We start from the raw sequence: 19,080 nt of genomic DNA, 5'->3' as shown, positions 1-19,080 counted from the left end.
CAATACTCCCAAATTCATTCCTAAAAGCAAGCATTACCCTGGTTCCAAAATCAGAGAAGGATCCATCCAAAAAGGAGAATTATAGAGCAATGTCCCTAATGAACATAGATGCAAAAATCCTCAATAAGATACTGGCAAACAGAATGCAGCAAATCATCAAGAAGGTCATACACCCTGACCAAGCTGGATTCATTCCAAGAATGCAAGGATGGTTTAACATACACAAATAAATAAATGTAATGCACTACATTAATAGAGCCAAGGACAAAAACTATGATCATCTCAATAGATGCAGAAAAAGCATTTGACAAAGTCCAACACCCAGTCATGATAAAAAACCTTACAGAAAATTGGTATAGATGGTCTTTACTCATATGGCAAAAGCCATCTACGACAAACCAACTGCCATCATCATACTAAATGGACAAAAAACTGAACACTTTCACTCTAAAATCAGGAACAAGACAAGGATGTTCACTGTCACCACTCCTATTCAATATAGTTCTGGGAACATTAGCCAGAGCAATTAGATAAGAGAAAGAAATAAAAGGAATAAGGATGGGAAAAAAGAAGTTAAATTCTGCCACCTGCCTCATAAGTGCAAGGTCCCGAGTTCGATCCCCAGTACTAGAAGAAGAAAAGGAAGAAGTTGTTAAATTATCATTATTTGTGGATGATGTAATACTCTACTTTGAAGACCCCCAAAACTCCACCAAAATACTTTTAGATTTGATAACCAAATTCAGTGGTGTAGCTAGATACAAAGTCAACACTCAAAAGTCAATAGCCTTCCTGTATACAAATAATAGACTCATGAAGACAGAAATTAGAGAAAATTTCTTTCACAATAGCATCCAATAAAACAAAATACCTAGGAATCAGTCTAACCAAGGAAATAAAAAACCTGTACATTGAAAACTGCAATACTCTAAAAAAGGAGATTGAAGAGGCTATCAGAGGGCCTGGGATTTAGCTCAGTGGTTTTGCCACCTGCTGTGCAAGCGCAAGGACCAGCGTTCGATCCCCTGTACCAAAAAAGAAAAGAAAAGAAAAGAGGATATCAGAAAATGGATAGGAAGAACTGATATAGTGAACATAGCCATACTTCCAAAATTGCTATATAGATTCAATGCAATCCCAGTTAAAATTCTAACAGCATATCTCACAGAATTAGAGAAAACAATCCTAAAACTCATTTGGAACTAGAAAAGACCTAGGATGGCAAAGGCAATTCTGGGCAACAAAGGCAAGGCAGGGGGCATCACAATCCCTATCTACCAAGCTATGAATAAAAACATTATGGTGCTGGCAAAAGAACAGACCTGAGGATCAATGGAACAGACTAGAGGATGCAGAAACAACTCCAGACACACTCAACCACCTTATCTTTGACAAAGGAGCCAACCACCTTCACTGGAAGAAAGAGAGCCTCTTTAATAGATGGTGCTGGAAAAACTGGCTTTCCACATGCCGTGGATTGAAACGAGACTAATATCTTTCATCATGCACTAACCTAAAATCGAAATGGATCAAAGATCTAAATATTAAAACAGAAGCACTAAATCTGCTGGAAGAGAGAATAGGAAGAATGCTTGAGGACACAGGAGTAGGCAAAGACCTTATGAACAAAACCCAGACCGCATGGGAAATACTACAAAGAATCAACAACTGGGGCCTCATCTTATTAAAAAGCCTTTTCACAGCAAGAGAAACCACCAACAGAGTGAAGAGACAACCCACAGAGTGGGAAAAAAGTTTTACCAGGTATTCAGGTAAAGGACTATTATCTGGAATATATAAAGAGCTAAAAAAAAATCAGACCCCCCACATTTAAAGACCCAATGCAAAAGTGGGCATCTGAAATGAACAGACATTTCTCAGATGAAGAATTAGAAATGGCAAATAAACATATGAAAAAATGTTCAGTGTCACTGGTCGTTCGTGAAATGTAAATTAGAACAATGCTGAGATTCTACCTCACCCCAGAAAGAATGGCTGCTATCAAGAAATCAGCCAATAACAAAGGCTGGCGGGGCTGTGGGGAAAGAGGAACCCTGCTCCACTGCTGGTGGGAGTGTAGACTGGTGCAATCACTGTGGAAATCAGTGTGGAGGTACCTCAAAGAACTAAAACTAGAGGTTCCATTCAACCCAGCTATACCTCTTCTTGGTACCTTCCAAAAGAATTTAAAGTATCATACCACAGCAATATATGCACACCCATGTTTATAACAACACAGATTGTAATAGCTAAATCTTGGAAACAGCCCAAATGGCCGTCAACTGACAAATGAATAAAGAAGATGTGGGGTTTTTTATACAGAGGAGTACTACTCTGCCATAAAGAAGAATGAGCCCTTCAGGTACAAACACCCAATGATAAATGTAAATGTATTATATACCTAAAATGTACCAAATTGATATATAAATAAAAAAAAGAAGGATGAGCTTGAGACATTTATCGCTAAATGGATGCACCTTGAGACCATACTCATAAGTGAAATAAATCAGACACACTTGATTAAATAGTGCTTTGTTTCTCTGGTGTGAGAAACTAAAAGTGGAAATAAGGACTGAAATGCATAGTGCATGTTGGGAAATGGGAAGAAAGTGGTCATATGGGAAGGGGAACAAGGGAGGAGGGAGGGAGAAAGAAAGGAAGGGACAAGAAAAAAAGTGAAAATAGAAGGAAAAATGGAAACAAAGCTTTTGTACATTGGGAGGGGAAGGGGCTTGAGAGGGGAATGAGATAAAATTTATTTAAAAAAAAAAACCTGGCTGTAGCATTAAAAAAAAAAAGAAAAAAGAAATGTCATTGCCCAGACTGAATGTTTTGTGTGTGCAGTTCTACTCATAAGAAGATAGCCTCCACTAGTGGAACACTGTTGTGATTAATTTAAACTTGAGGGCCAGGAATGATGGTGGTTGTCTATAAACCAGCTACTGAGAAGGATGAAGCAAGACAGCCAGTTTCAGGCCAGCCTGGGCAAGTGAAGGAGACCTTGTCTCACAATTAAAAAATAAAAAGTGCTGAGGATGTAGCTCAGTGGTAAAGTGCTTGCCTAGCACATGTAAAACTCCAGGTCCAATCTCCAGGACAGCAAAATAAACAAACAAACCAAAAAAAAAAAAAAAAATCCAGAGGACCAGGCATGTAACTCAATGGTAGAATGTGTGGCTAGCATGTGTGAGGCCCTGGTTTTGATCCCCAGCGCCACAAAAACAAATAAATGAACAAAATAAACCAGAAGGAAATCTACCGTCAGGATATTGATTTAAAAATAGACAAGACGAATCATGCGTGGTGGTAGGCCTGTAATCTCAGCACTCTGGGAGGCTGAGGGCAGGAGAATTGTAAGTTTGAGCCCAGCCTGGGCAACTTAGCGAGACATTGTCTCGAAGACAAAAGGGCTGGGGATGTAGCTCAGTGGGAAGGCCTTGGATTCAATCTCCAGTACAGAAAAACAAAAAATAGATGCATATGAGATGATCATATAGATACTAATTTTCCTTTTAAGGTTTCACTTTCTGTCCTTTAAGAATGAATTCTGGGCTGGAGATTTAGCTCAGTGGTTTAGCCGCCTGCCTCGAAAGTGCAAGGTCCCGAGTTTGATCTCTGGTACAAAAAAATAAAGAAAGAAAGAATGAATTCTGGGCTGGAGATTTAGCTCAGTGGTTCCTGAGTTCGATCCCCAGTACCAAAAAAAAAAAGAAGAATGCATTCTAAGGGCCGGGGATTTAGCTCAGTGGCACTGCACCTGCCTCGCAAGCAAAAGGTCCTGAGTTTGATTCTACGTACTGGGAAAAAAAAAAAGACTGAATTCGACATGGAGTTTAACAAGGAAGTGAAGCAGGAATGTTTTGTAGTTTAGAGGTCATGTTTGCTACGTTAGTCATATCTCCGTCTATGTGACCTTTACTCTTAAATACCATCATTAGTGCGTTTTGTCTTTCTGCCTAACTTGTCATCATCTTCCAGAGAGAATCAAACTTTGCTTAGTATGTGAGACCTTTTGGGCTAAAGCTCTAGTTCCAGAACAATCAAACAAAAAATGAAAAAGAAATCAAACTTCTTAGCGTGGCCTGGTCTCTGCTGTGGGAGGAGCAGCATCATTTCCTCCCTGTGCTCACCGGCACCCTTCTCCCCTGTACTCACTCCACACTTTCTCGTCTCCCTGTCTCTGTTTCTGTCTCTGTCTCTGTCTCTGTCTGTCTCTCTCTCTCTCTCTCTGTTTTGTTTTTTTGAGACAGGGTCTCCCTATGTGGTTTGGGCTGGCCTTGAACGCAGTGTGTAGCCCAGGCAGGCCTCAAATTTGCAGCGATCCTCCTGCCTCAGCCTCCGGAGTGCTGGGATTACAAGCTTGCACCACCCACTCAGCTCTGATATCTCTGAATTTTACATGCGGTTCTTTCGTGCTTAGAAGATTTAATCCTTCCTTTCATCGTGAGTGATTTCTCAGAGGCATCAGCTCTTGTAGGAACCTTTCTGGGACGCACCACCCCTGCCCCGGCTTCGTCCAGTGTCCTCACAGCAACTCTGTGCTCATACTTCGCACCCAACTTCCCCTTCACAGAGTGATGCTGGAGCCGGAAGCTGTGGTGGCAGCCTCTTGATTCAGCAGCTTCCTGACTACATTGAGAGCTGGAGCAGGAGGAAGCAGCACCTGGTGTTGCTGCAGGACTGGAGGCAGAGTGAACTGCTGGCCCCACGGTAAGGCTGGCTGAGGACAAGGCCAAGACCAAGCGTGTGCTCTCAGTGGAGAGGCGGGGGAGCCAGGAGCTGCTTGGACCCAGGAGGCGAGCCTGGGAAAACCTCAGCAGGAGCATGTAAGGGGCAGTGTGAGGTGCACAGAGCTGTTAGGATGCAGAAAGTGCCAAGACCTGGGTTTTCTTATCTCTCCTCGTCCTCCATCCCAACATGGCAAGGAGAGAGGCTTCCTTCACTAAATTCCACTGCCCAGCAGGCGGGAGGCAGAAGCGTTCCACTGAATTGAGCCCTGTTACTCTCTATTAAAGGCCATTCTCAAAAGCCTCTCCCAAGGATGCTTGTGCAGGAAACTTCCCCATCCCCACTGAGAGGATTCTCTTTCCACCAGCACTCGCAGTATACCTTGGGGCATGTCTCAGCCTTGCTCAGTGTTCCACCTTGTATTGTACATGTTTGGGTGTGGCCTATTTTTTCCTGTCCGAGTTTACTCGAGGAGAAAGATCACTGGCTGAATCATGTTGGAAAAGCCCCTGGACTTCAAGTCCAGTGCAAGGACCACAGATCACGTGCGTGTGCGTAGAAATAGTCTCTGGGGGCTGCTGTGCATCGCTTCTGTTTCTCATCACTCCTGGTTTGCTTTAGTCTTTATTTTTGCTGATGGAGATATTGACTTAGAAAAAAACCCAAGCTCATGTAGAATCCGAAAGTCTGATCCAGTGTTGTCGAAGGAAAAATCAAAGGAAATAAATATATAATAATCCATTAAAGTAAGTCTACAAATGAATGTGTATTCTTCTATGCAAGGTGTTTTGGTTTAATCGAGCTGTCATGGTTGCTATGTGGCCTTGATTTGTTGTATGTTTTGGGATTTGACATTAGAAATCAGTGTAGTGCTTCTACCCTGATCCCCTGATTGAATTGTGACTCATGACTAAGAAGTGATGGTTTCTTTTTTAAAAATCATCTAAGCTTGGAATGTGCCAGAGCAAGCATTCCCATATATCTATAATTATCTGTTTATATTTATTTTAGGGTTAACAAAAAGTAAAGGAGTATTTATTGATATATTTATTTAAAGGTCTAGTACTGAGCTGTCCAATACCATAGCCACTAGCTACGTATTGCTATTGAATACTTGAAATGTAGCTGTTCTGAATTGAAATGTGTTATAAGAAATACACAGTCTTAGTTTAAAAATATAGACTATAGTGGCTGGGGATTTAGCTCAGTGGCACTGTGCCTGCCTTGAAAGTGCAAGGTCCTGAGTTTGATCCCCAGTACCGGAAAAAAAAAAAGAAATATAGACTGTATATTAATATATCTTTGTGTTGATTGGATGTTGAAATGATAATATTTTTAATGTAATGGGTTAGAAAATTTGTTATTAAAAACTAACTTCGTATGTTTCTCTTTAGAAAATTTAAATTAATTTTGTGATTTGAATTATATTTCTGTAGGATAGGATTGGATTATTATGTACTATACTTTAGTTACTTTTAGTGTAAAAACATTGCCAGGAAGTTGTGGGAAAAATCCGCTATAATAATAGAGACACACTGTTGATGGTCCACTATGGTATAGGCATTGAGAGTTTACATGACCGATTTTCTTTTTCCTAAATGTTATTAGATAGGTATCATTCTTATTTTAAGATAAGTAGGCTGGAACTCTAAGAGGTTGAAGAAAATTGCGCACAAGTCCAATCAGACAATATGCAAAACAAACCCACATCGGCCTGACCGAGAGCTTCTCTTTCCTCCAGGGAACATTGCCTTTCACTCTTTCCTTCTCAGAGGCTGGCACTGTACGCTACTCGAGACTCTTTAACACCACTCATGACTGTGAGGACTCACTAGACTGTTATTTCAAAGTAAAAATGCTTTTGATTTTTCACTTGAATGAAAGTAATTACCAGGAAAAATTTCTCATGGTTCCCCTCCCTCTATAATCGTAACTAGACAACCAGGATTGTTTATTAATGCCTGAGGATTGATTAATTTCTCCTTGTGGCTTGACAATCGAGTGGAAACTCAAATATCCTCCCGAGGGTGGTGGCTACCTTACAGCTAGTCTAGAGACGACAGTGGCTGTGTTTCCTTGTTTCTCCTTCCTCTGCCCCCTTCCTTGCTTTCTTTTCCAGTCCTGGGGCTTGAACCTAGGCCTTTGTACTAAGCTACATCCCCAGCCCTTTCTTATGTTTTATTTTAAGACAGAGTCTTGCTATGTTGGTCATTTGCCCAGGTTTGAGCTCCAACTTGCAATCCACCTGCCTCTGTTTTTGTTTTCTCCCACTGTGTAACAAAGAGATAGAGACTCAGTGGTCTGAAGCAGGCTCTGAAGGAAGGGTCTGCTGCCATGGTCTTTCTTGGCAGAATTCAGTGCCTTGTGGATACAGGACTTGGATCCCTGTTTCTTTTTGGGCTGTCAGCCAAGGGCCACTTGCTGCTCCTACAGGCGGTCCACATTCCTTGCTGTGTGCTGCGCCCCCCATCTTCAAGCCAGCAAGGGTAAATCAAATCCTTTCATGTTTTGAATCCGACTTCTCTCCCTGCCACTCGCGGAAGGAAACTCTCCAGTTTGAAGGGCTCATGTGAGAGCAGCCCCACCCAGATAATCTTACTGTATCTGGAGACTGAAGCGGGGAATGTTGGGGGAAGAGGGTGATACATTTGTACCACTCTGCCCACCACTGGGCATGTGCCCTAGTGCCGTAGCAGTGGTAGGGAGCAAGTTGCCAGAACCCTCTCAGCCACTTAAGTTATTACTATTTTTTTTTTTTTTGGTACTGGGGATCGAACTCAGGTCCTTGCTCTTGCGCAGCAGGCGGCAAAAGCACTGAGCTAAATCCTCGGCCCTATTCCTATTATTTTTGCCATGCTGTGGATTGAACCCATGGCCTCTGGACCTCTTTGAGATGGGGTCTTGCTACATTGCCCAGGCTGGGCTTAAGCTTGTGATCCTCCTTCCTCAGCCTTCCAGAGTGTGGGATTTCAGGCATGTGCCACCATGCCTGGTTCCAGCTACTTAGCTATCAGTAGGGACAAAAGCACACTAGCCAAGCCACTCAGACGTACTTAACCCTTGCTGATGGAATGTAAAATATCCTGATTTGCCATCTTCCTTTCCTTTCAACTTTACGCCTAATTTTTACTCAGCTTGGGGAGCAACATGTAGACCCGTGCTCGGAGGAAGTGGAAACATTTCTGTCCCTCCTGTTATGAGGGCACCAGTCTCCAGGTGCTGAGGGCTACTGGGTGCTCTGTGGCTGGAGCCCTGATGGAGCCAGGAACAGAGTCCTGCTGGTGCCTGTGGCTGGCTTCCTAACAGGCCCTGAGCCGCTCCTGCTGGTCCCGCGGGGCGCGGAGCTGGCAGGCATGCTGCCTGGTGTTGAGGAGGCAGCGGGCGCAGACTCCGCCTTTGGTTTGTCTCCTGGCTTTGGACTTGCCTTTCCCCCTCTCCCGAGCTCAGCTCCAAGTCCCTTGTGGTTCCCCCTCTTCCTGGGAAAGCACCTCTAAGGCGCCGGCGTCTGAACCTTTGCTTCCTGAGCTTTGTGTTTTCTTTTGAGGAGCTGTCATCTTCGTCTTTATTGCCCTAATTGCCTCCTTGTTAGAGTTCTTTTAGCTGACTCAACTTTTCAAGTTGAACAAATATCTAAAAGCAACAGTTTTACTATCATATGAGGACAATCTGTATCACTTGACATATATGTGGTAACTGTAGAAAGAGAAAGAAAGAAGGAAAGGAGGGAAGGAAGGAAGAAAGAAAAAGAATGAAAGAAAGAAAGAAAAAAAGGAAGAAAAAAGGAAAAGAAATTTGTGGTCTCTTGTGAGCTCTGGCCTGGTGGTCATAACAGATTCTCAAAAGACTCCCTCCTTTTCTTTGGTTGTCTGTCTCCTGAGGTGAAGTTTGGTACATTTCTTGTTTTTTCTTTTTTGAGCTGAAGGACAATACTGCAGTTAGGTTATGGGCCATGTGCTGAACCTGTATGTGCCTTAATCTGCCCTCTCTGTCCTGTGCCCTTACAAAGTGAGTTAGTCGCCTCTCACGCCACCAGAGATGTGCTGTCTGTCCACAGTTGAGGGGACACCTCTCCCTTCTGCATAGCTGACCCCCTTCTTCCCAGAGACCTGCCTGCAATTCCTCCCGACAGAGGCCTCGAAGATCTCTTGATCACATTCACAAGGCTATTGTGTCTAATTAGTCAACTCCTGCTGTGTGACATTTCATTAAAGACAAAGGCCTTGCTTTAGATGGCGCTTTCCCACAGCACTTGGTTTGCTACCTGGCAAACAGTGGACATTCAGTGAATATTTGTGGTTTGATGACCAGCAAGGGTCAGCTCTAGGTAAAAGCATAAGGCAGTGTTTGCCCTGGGTTCCCATCCAATCTTTTGGCTACTTCAGTCATAGAAAGGGCCTTCTCTGTAACTTCCATGTTCCTCCTGATTTTTCTCAGTCTCCTCAAATCGCCTTTCATGTGCCATGTTTCTCATTGTCCCGTTGTCTAATGAGCTATTTGATGTTTGCCACTAGGTTTTATTCTGTCTCTTTCTCCTTTTTTTTTGTATCCTCAAAAGCACCAAAGGCAGACCAGGTTAAGTCTCCATAGCTTTACATCGAACTTATGGTTTCTTCTCTGTGTGCTGTGCAATTTGTACAGTTAGGAGCGACCGTATAATTTATCATTGAAACCTGAACAAAATTGAGTACAAAAGGGGGCACAAATAACTACTAAGCCAGGACTAGAGATACCCTTTGACAAATCAGGAAGTATGATCATATGATTTTAAAAGTAGTTATGTATTAAATGTTTGCCGGTTGTTGCTCAACCATAAAGCTGTTTTAGGTCTGGGCCTTATTTTTCTTCACTTCCTCTGTTGTCTAGAACTGTGTCTGGCACATTGTGATGATAGAAAAGAATGTTAGTGTCCTGTTAAAAATGTTCATTTAATTGAACATTATACTTCTTGATGTAGAACTCAAACAGTACCATTTGGGGCCCCTTATGAGCCATTTTCTCAGTATTACTACAAATGTAGGGCAATGAGCTTAATTATATGCTTGTGTAAAGATAACAGCTAGCAGTTACTTACCAGGATTTAGCCTATGCTGGGCTCAGGGCTAAGAACTTTTGTTTTCTTCTTGATTTCTCACAGCAACCCTGGAGATAGGTAACACTGTTAGTCCTGTTAAATTAGGAGAAAGGAAGGCTAAAAAGGACTTTGCTCAGAGTCATCTAGGTAATTATGCAGCAGAGTTTGGATTTGAATTCTGGATTGATTCCATGTAACACCTCTAAATGTTGGAACATGGCTGATAACAAGTTTTGGAAAGGAGTTTTAAAAATATATATTAGTAACATTCTTTTAGAAAAATCCATTTAAGATTGTTAAAGGATAATTTATTTAAATAAGTAAAAAATTGCAGAATCAGACCAGTATGGCAGCTGCATGAGCTCTTTTCTTTTTTCCATGAGCTCTTGAGGGATGATCAGCAGTTGGTTAGAACAACATGTTGCTTCCTGTTGTCCTTGATGTTAGAGCTTTCACTTGTTAAGGGTTAGTGAGCAAAACAGTTTCTTCTGTACTGCGACAGTGGGTTTTACTTATCAGCATTTTCAGTGTACACTATGCCTATAAATTGTGTCTATTTTCTACCCTTGTCCTTCTGGAATAAGCTTTCACATAGTAAGTGCTTTAGGATTGTGCAGACATTGTATGATTGACTCTAGAAACATTTTTATTTGGAATTGTAATTAAAAACTATATTTTGACATTGATAAAATCTATTGTTAGCGAATGTGTAAATAAAACACAATATAGTTTTCTTTTAAACTCAATTGTAAGGCAAAATCTGTAGCTTTAAATTGTTTTAAATCATTAAGGTTAAATTAAATATGTAAGGAGACTATATTATGGATATAACACTGAGCAAATAATTATGCAAATTTACATACAAATAATATCATACAAATTATTACAAATACTATTACATACAAATAGTATCATATGGTTGAATGGAATTGTGTTAATTGACTTTTTACTGACAAAAAGGGGTAGTAGCATAGGTATAGCAACTGAAATTAGATCATTGGTATTCAATCATACCTTATGTGTTGTTTTTTTTCTGGTACCGGGGATCTAATTCAGGACCTTGTAGTTGCCAGGTAGGCGTGGCACCACTGAGCTACATCCCTGGCCCGATTATGGGTTTTTTTATAAACCCAAAAAACTAAAAGTTTGTTCATATAATGAATTTTACCATTTATGGATAAATGGTAGGCGATATTATTAAATAAGACATTTGAACATTTATAATTCAAAGAGAGGAATACAAGCCCATATATCAAGTTCAGCAATTTTCTTTCTTTTTGCCGTAGGAAAATTTTTTTGTACTGGGGACTGAACTCGGGTCCTTGAGCTTGCACAGCAGACGGCGAAACCACTGAGCTAAATCCCCAGCCCTGCCATAGGAAATTTTTAGAAACAATATGTCTTTGAATATCAAATCAATAAATTTCTACCCTATCTTATTATTCGTTTTCAGTGAAATAAGATATCAAGACATCACTGATCAAAAAACTGTATAAAAGGTCATGTAAATGGTTATCACTGAATCTAGGGTAACTGGAAAATCAAAACGTTTATATGATGTAGGTCAGATTCTTATGATTAGCTGGTAGATATTGGAACCAAGAGAAAATTTAAAATAAAATAAATTGGCCATTTTTTGTTGCTTTGCACTTTTTATTCTCTCAGGAAAGTTTTATTTATTTTTTGGTACCGGGGATCGAACTGGGGTCCCTGGACTTGTGAGGCAGGCGGCAGAACCACCGAGCGAAATCCCCGGCTATCTCAGGGGAGTGTTACATCTCTCACTTTTTCTAGGCACTTGGAATGTATCAGTTGAACAGAACACAAAAATCACAACTCCTGCGGAAGGCAGGCACTCAGGAACGAGCGCACTGCAGTGTGTGACGTGTCATGAGGAGCAGAGAGCAGGAACAAGGTAGGGAGGGTCGCTAATTGGCGTGGAGCTGGTTTAGACCAAGTGTCAGTGTTAAGGCGCAGTTTGCAGTCAGTGAAGGACGTGAAGATGGACATTCAGGGAAGAATGTTCCAGAACCTAAGCAGTAGTATATCCGGGTGTTCAAGCAACAATGAGTAGTTAAGAGATTAACCCTGATTCCTAAAGGAAAAGGCAAATTCAGGGACTTTGTAGGCCACTGTAAAGAGCTCGGCTTTTACAATGAACGACTTTAGGGAGCCACTGGTAGGTTTTGCCCAGATGGGACATGAGTGAACTTTCCCTGTAAGAGAGGATTCTGGCTGTTTTCTTGACAATAAATTGAGTTGCTTGTGGGCCGCAGAGCCCCAGGAACAGTATAGGTGAGTAGTCTAATTCTAATTTGTTTTGAAGGTACAACTAACAAGCGTTCTTTTTTTTTGGTACTGGGGATCGAACTCGGGACCTTCCGCTTGCGATGTAGGTGGAGGAACCACTGAGCTAAACCCCCGGCCTAACAAGCGTTCTTGACAGCTCAGAGATGAAGATGAGAGAATGGGAGGAGCCCAGGAGGACTGTGCGGTTGCTGGACTTGCCCTGGACAGGGGTGGGAAGGCGCGCGTCCCGGGTACCTCGGGGACGGGCTTGGGCTCTGTCTTCCGTGCTGCTGTATTCCGTCGTCCCTTAGTCCGCACGGTAATTTGGTGGGCATTCTGATGGAGTAGAGGCTGCGAGGTTACACGCGGGGCAATACGCTCAGGTGCTTCCGATTCTAGGGTATACAACGTAGACCCCTGAAGGGGTCACAGAGGCTTAGTGCACAGCCGCTTTCTCCCACTGCACACGCTAGGTGGGTGCCTGGTGTTCAGGGCGGGCGACGGACTCGGGCTCAGGGCCTCCCTCCCGCGGCTCGGCTCGGCGGGTCCGCGGCCTCCATCTCCCAGCGCGTGCCCGCCCCCCGCGCACCACGCCGGCTCCCGCACGCCGTGCTCTCCCGTAGCCCACCCGGGGTTCATCCGGGGCGGGGCCTCGCCGCGGCCCGGCAACCGCTCTAGGCGCACGGCGCCCGTAGCCCCGCCCATCGGCGCGCGAGGCTGGCGGGAGGGCGGAGCCAGGAAGCGGTGAGCGCGCTGGGGAGCGCAGCTGCGGGCGTGGGGCCGGCGGGAGCCGCGGTGCCGGCGCTGCGAGCGGCTGTAGCCGGGGCGGGCGCCCAGACAAAGGCGACGGTGAGTGCAGCGCCGCCGGCCCCCACGGCGCCCCTCCGCGGGCCCCGGGCGGGCCCGAAGCCCCGCGCCGGCCAAGAGCTCCGGGCGAGCGCGGCCCGGCCCTGCTCTGCCCGGCGCGCTGCGGCAGGAGCTGGGGCTGGGGCTCCGTCTTTAGGTCTGGGCGGGGTCCTCGCCCGAGGACCGGCTTCGGCTTTCTAACGTTTCCTCTGAGCTGGGCTCCACGCTCGTCCGAATTGGCTGCGGGCGGGCGCGGTGCGGCCTCCCCCGCCCTGCGCGGGGCTGGGTCCAGGGGCGCGGGCGGCCCGGGCCTCAGGTGCGGGGGGAAGCCTGGCCCATCCTCAGGCCCGGGCCACTCGTACAGGTTGTTTCTCTGCGGCGCCGTGGCCGCGAGGTTGGGCACGGGCGTGGCAGGTAGCGGCTCAGACGTCGGTCGCGGGGGCGGCCCGGCCCGGCTGACTCGGCCCCGCACCGGCAACGACCCTGGCGTGCCGCTTAGCCGCAGTTCTGTCGGAAGGCAGCTTCTGTGAAGGAACCGTGCTGTCTGCAGATGGGGAATTCTGAGCGCTCCGTTAAAGTGGCTGGCCTGCGGCGGACGCCCGCCCAGTCCTGGAGAATGAATGAAGCTCGGTGAGATCGAGGCTCGTATCGCTTGACAGATGAAGGAAAGAACGACAGAAAACCACAGGGAGTTTGTTTATGTGCCTGCCTTTTGTTTCTACCATATATTATGTTGATGAATATCAGGATTACATGGGAAATGTGAAGTTTTTCCTTTTAAGAAAAGTTGGTATACAATTTTTCTTTCTTAAAAACGCCTCATTTCGGATTTTTTTTTTTAATAATGGAGAGGATAAAGAGGGGTTTGGGTTGGATTGTGAGGCTCAGCTTTCTCTTTCGTTATGAATAAAGACACGTATGTGCTTTTCGGGGAGTGTGACTGAGGCCTGGTCTTCAGTTTCTCACTCCCCCCACCCCCGCTTTCTGGGGATTGAACCCAGAGCCTTCATACTGAACTACATGCCCAGCCAGCCCTTTTTTATTTTTTTGTTTTGAGATGGGTTCTCATCAAGTCTCTAAATTGTCCAGAGTGCACTCAAACTTAGGGTCCTCCTGCCTCAGCCTGCAGGAGTGCTGGGATTACAGGGCAGGCTCCACCACACCTGGGTATTAAGCTTCTCGTGAACCACGGAAAGCTTCGAACCTTGGGCCAGGTGGGGATGGGAAATGTGATGTTGCATTAATGTAATTAAGGACGTCACTTAAGCCGCACAGATGCTCATTAAACACTGTTTTGTGCCGAGATGTATATTGGATGCTGAGTTTCTGGAGGCAAACGAAAAGCCCTTACCCTTTTCTAAAACTTGAGCTCAAAGTTCTTTCCTTTATTATCGCTGTGGCAAATGGAGGCAGTCTTAAATCCCTAGTTTCTACTTAAATTGGGAAAGGTGGCAGGTGTACTGCAGGAAGTGTCCATAACAGACTATTTAAAGGTTAATAAGTAACTTTTTTAGGCCTGAAATTGGATTACACTTCCATATTGTCCGTTTAATTTTATATTTTGAAATGAAGGGAGAAGAGAATTCAACAAAGTACTATTTTAATTCTCTCCCTCTCCCATGTTAGAAAATTTTGGTGCGGTATGTTATTGAAGGGTAATGTACCCCTGGATCTGTTTTCTGTAAATATCTTTGAGGTAACACTTTCTTTTTTTTTCTTTTTTTTTTTTTTACCCCTTTCACAGCTGTATTATAACTTTATTTAACAATGTAGTAAAAGCCAAAATCGATGATTCTTAACAGAGTATGAGAACAAAGTTAAAGAATACAAAGTGCTCAAAAAAGCATCCTGCTCAATACTGTTTAGTATTTTTTCTGAATTGAGAATTTTAATAAAGGTGTCTTGGAGGTTTAAACAGATGCTATCTTATTTATTTATTTATTTATTTTCTTCTGGTACCGGGGATCGAACTCGGGACCTTGCGCTTGCGAGGCGGGCGGCAGAACCACTGAGCTAAATCCCCAGTTGAGGTAGCACTTTCTAACTTTAAAAATTCTCAGAGATAGGGCAGGGATTTAGCTCAGTGGTTCCGCCGCCTGCCTTGCAAGCGCAAGGACCCGAGTTCGATCCCCGGTACAAAAAAAAAAAGAAAAAAAATCCCCAGAGATAAACGGTGGATATTTGTTATAAATGTTATAGGGTGGGGAATGTAGCTCAGTGGTGGGAGGACTCGGCCTAGCATATATGAGGATTTGGGTTCCATCCCTAGCATCGCAAAAAACCAGAAGAACCCAATTCTTTTTTTTTGTTTTGTTGTTTTTTTTTTGTTTTTTGAGATAAGGTCTCACTGTGTGGTTCAGGCTGGTCTCAAGCTGTGTAGCCTAGTGTGGCCTTGAACTCACAGTGATCCTTCTGCCCAGCCTCTTCCTGCCTTAGCCTCCCAAGTGCTGGATTACAGGCTTGTGCCACTGTGCCTGGCTTTTAGGTCTTTTTTTTTTTTTTTTTTTTTTTTGGTACCGGGGATGGAACTCAGGGCCTTGTGCTTGCAGAGCAGGTGGCGGAACCACTGAGCTAAATCCCCAGCCCTCTTTAAGTCTTTTTTTTTTTTTTTTAAATTTTGGTACCAAGGATTGAATTTGGGTCCTTGAGCTTTCAGGGCAGGCAGCAGAACCACTGAGCTAAATTGCTGGCCCTAGGTCTTTTTTTTAAATCAATAAAGTGTTTTAGTTTTCTTACCTGCTTTAGGATGAATAGGATATTTTGTTCAAGTTTTTAAGATTTTCACACAGTTGAAAATGCATATTGGTTTTGATCTGTTGTAGTGGGTTTTTTTAATTTTTTGATTTTTGTTGTAGTGTTCTTAATCTCAGTTTTCATGAAAGGAAACATTTTAGTGAATGTTAAATGTTAGTAATGCAGTACAGGTTCACTGTGCGTTCTCTTTTTTTCCTTTTTTTTTTTGGTACTGGGGATCGAACTCTGGTCCTTGCGCTTGCAGGGCAGATGGCGGAATCACTGCATTCTTGAGAGTAACTGAGTGAAATGTACATAATGCTTGGTAGATCAGGACATCTTTTCTTGATTTTTTTTTTTTAATACTACCTGGGAACGCTTGGAATTTAGCTTGTTAATTATTAACTTTATCCTGCTGCCTCAGTTCAAACTTAAGTAGACTTAAATCTTTCTGTAACAGTAACAGTGAATGAAGCAGGATTTAGCTGCAACTGCTCTGGGACTCCGTGCGTAAGGAGTTTCTGCACTAAAATGTCAGAAACACTTGGTAATAAGTAGTCTTTATTCTGACACCATAATATACTTGCAAATATATTTTAGTCAGACTCCTTCTTCCTAGAGAGCAGTTTGTAAGTCCATTTTCAATCTAGGTACCTTTGATAATGACTAAATGATGAGCCCTGATAGTTGCATGTTGTTGTTTACCTACTCAGGGATTCTTGGTAAGATTTTTTTTTTAAATAACAGCACTAGCGATTGAACCCAGGGTCTTCACACTGGGCCAATAACCCCAGCCCTTTCTCAACCAACCCACCCCCATGGAACCTAAGGACCTTGTCCTTGCAAGGCAGGTGTGGAGCCACTGAGGTAAATCCCTAGCTGGCAAAAAAATTTTTTTAAACTTTGGGACAGGGTCTTGCTGAGTTCCTAAATTGCCCAGACTCGTCTCAAACTCTAACCCTCTTGCCTCAGCCTCCCAGAGTGTTGGGATTGCAGGCGTGCACCACCTGCCTCGTTTATCTGAACAATAGAATTTTTTTTGTAAGTATTTTGTACTGAAACATTAAAATTATTTTTGTTTCATTTGGCTTAATAAACTGGTTTGACTTTTTACTTAATAAAGCAAAAATGAATTTTTACTACATCCAGCATTACATATATTTTATACTACTTATAGTGGGAAGTAGTAGGCATTTGTGGAACTGGGATGTTTGGTGCTGGGACGTGATAAGATTAAAGTGGAAAACAAGTTACTCTCATTGAACTTTCATATGCTGCCTGTTGATTGTTTATCTGCCTCTGGAACAGCTCTTAGGCTGATCAGTTATCTTTTCCAGTCACCTTTAGATAATGAAAAGTTTTTCTGGTCCCCTGATAACATTGGTCTTACTGTAGTCACTGGAGAGGATAGTTTCAGTGTAATAATCAGCTTTTAAGCTCTTAGACAATTGAGAACTTTTCTTTTAGTTCAGGGCCGCAGCAGATATGGAAGCCTGCTTTGGAGGCCGAGTCCTAGTCATTGAGCTCTCCTTATTTTGCGAGCTCCTCTTTAGTAAGGTATCCTCACCTGTTTAAGAGTCCAGTTCAGGGTTTTGGGAAAGGTAAGGTTTTAAGGTGGCTCATCTGATTGTGATCTGACAATTTTGCTGACTTGACCATGAGTCTGTCAAAAATGAGTCTGTCCTAAGAGGACTAGAAATAGTGTTCTTGGGATTTGCCAGCGTAGGAAATGCCAGCTACAATTCCTGTGATATGATTTCTTTTCTAGTTTCTCTCATCTGCGTGCCCGCTTTGCTTAGGGAGACATTTTGCTTTATTTAACCTTTAAGGTAGTTCAATAACATCGACTGCCCATACTTTACTGAGATTGTTTCATGCTATATAGTTTCAAGAATATCACCGGGGCCTCAACATCCTGTCTTTCCAACTCCTGTCAAATGCTGTATCTCCACTTCAACAGTCCTTTTTTTTTTTTTGGTACCAGAAATCGAACTCAGGGGCTCACCCTTAACGGGGAGGCACTGAGCTGCTGAGCTCCATACCCAGCCCTAAATAGGACTTACAGTCCATTGCTGCAATCATCTTTTTTTCCCCCCTTGTTTTGTTTTTGATATGGTATTGGGGATTGAACTGGGGTCTTGCTTGTGGAAGGTAAGCACTCCACCAGTGAGCTACATCCCTGGCCCTGCAGCCATCTTTTTATTGGATTACTTTCTTTTTTCTTTTTTTCTTTTTGTGGTACTGGGGTTTGAACCTACGACCTTCACTGAGGTACATCCCCAGCCTTTTTTTTTAATTTTTAGAAAAATTTAAAAAATTTAGAGACAGAATCTGGGAAAGTCACGGAGGTTGGGCTTAAACTTGCCATCCTCCTGCCTCAGGCTCCCGGGGTGCTGGGATCCCAGGCGGGCGCTGCTGCTCCTGGCTTTACTGTTACTTCATGCCTGGTTCTCTATCTGTGCCATACACATGCTTTGAGGAAAGTACACGTATGCTGACCTGGTCTCCCTTTAACATGTCCCCCTGGCACTGTCCCATGCTGCCCGATGGGATAGTCATGCGTGTACGACGGTGGTTCAGAGCCACTCAGCAGTGAGATGTGAGTATGGCCCTAGGTGTGTTAAATTCCTTACCACCAGCCTTGAGAGGGTTCTTTCTGCCGTCCAGGCTTATAATCTGTCCTACTACATTTTGCTGGTTGACTCTCTGTCCCGCTCCCCTAAATGTCTGTTTTACACCTTTTGCCTCAAATCTGTAGCACTTCTTTTCATTTTCAGCGGAGGCCCTTGTTTCCTATATATTACCAGTGGAGGGCTGGGGATTTAGCCCAAGTGGCACCATACCTACCTCGCAAGCATGAGGTCCTGAGTTTGATCCCTGGTAAACCCCCACCCCTACCCCCGGCATTGGAAGAATTCAGAAGAAAACTGCATGTCCCCTTGCATCTTTACCCATAGACTGTGTTTTCTGCTGTTCTGTCACCATTGTTTCTGCTCTTGCCCTTGGTTTTATTTCCTGTCTCCTGTTAAGGACATTGCTATATTCATCTCATTTTTCTGCATGCCGGTGAGCTGCATCATTTTCTCATTTCTAGTGGGTTATTTCTGTCAGCAGATAGGTATAGGTAATGCTGAAATATCCCCCACCTTTAAAAAAACCTTCCCCAATAACACATCTTTCTTCAGTTACTGCTTTCCATAAAAGTCCTGTTTGTTACTCTTTTGGTGCTGGGGATTGAACCGAAGGCCTTGTGCTTGCTCCACAAGCCCTTGCTACTGGGTATATCCTTAGACCTTTTTTGGACAGAGTCTCACCAAGTTGCCCACCCTGCGTTCAAACTTTGTGATACTCCTGTCTCATCCTCCAGAGTAGCTGGGATTACCGTTGTACCAGGCTCATAGCTACTTTTTTTT

The 19,080-nt window shown here is 43.7% G+C and overlaps 1 protein-coding gene across 2 annotated transcripts in view; it reads left to right on the top strand.

Annotated features, from left to right (window-relative positions):
• Positions 1–19,080, top strand: part of Lyrm7 (LYR motif containing 7) — a 264,174-nt gene that overhangs the window by 170,324 nt on the left and 74,770 nt on the right. The window contains exon 6 of one of the 2 annotated variants that reach the window (XM_087194588.1): positions 4,574–4,710. In XM_087194588.1, the coding sequence (XP_087050714.1) occupies positions 4,574–4,710 (137 nt within the window). Of the gene's footprint in view, positions 1–4,573; positions 4,711–19,080 lie in introns of those variants that run through there. The other variant, XM_087194596.1, reaches the window with a different exon arrangement.

The sequence above is a fragment of the Heterocephalus glaber genome, unplaced genomic scaffold, assembly GCF_053883595.1.
Source record: "Heterocephalus glaber isolate CG9 unplaced genomic scaffold, H.glaber_assembly_v1.0 deba00001606, whole genome shotgun sequence".
Lineage (NCBI taxonomy): Eukaryota > Metazoa > Chordata > Mammalia > Rodentia > Bathyergidae > Heterocephalus > Heterocephalus glaber.
This window is presented reverse-complemented; position numbering and strand designations above follow the sequence as displayed.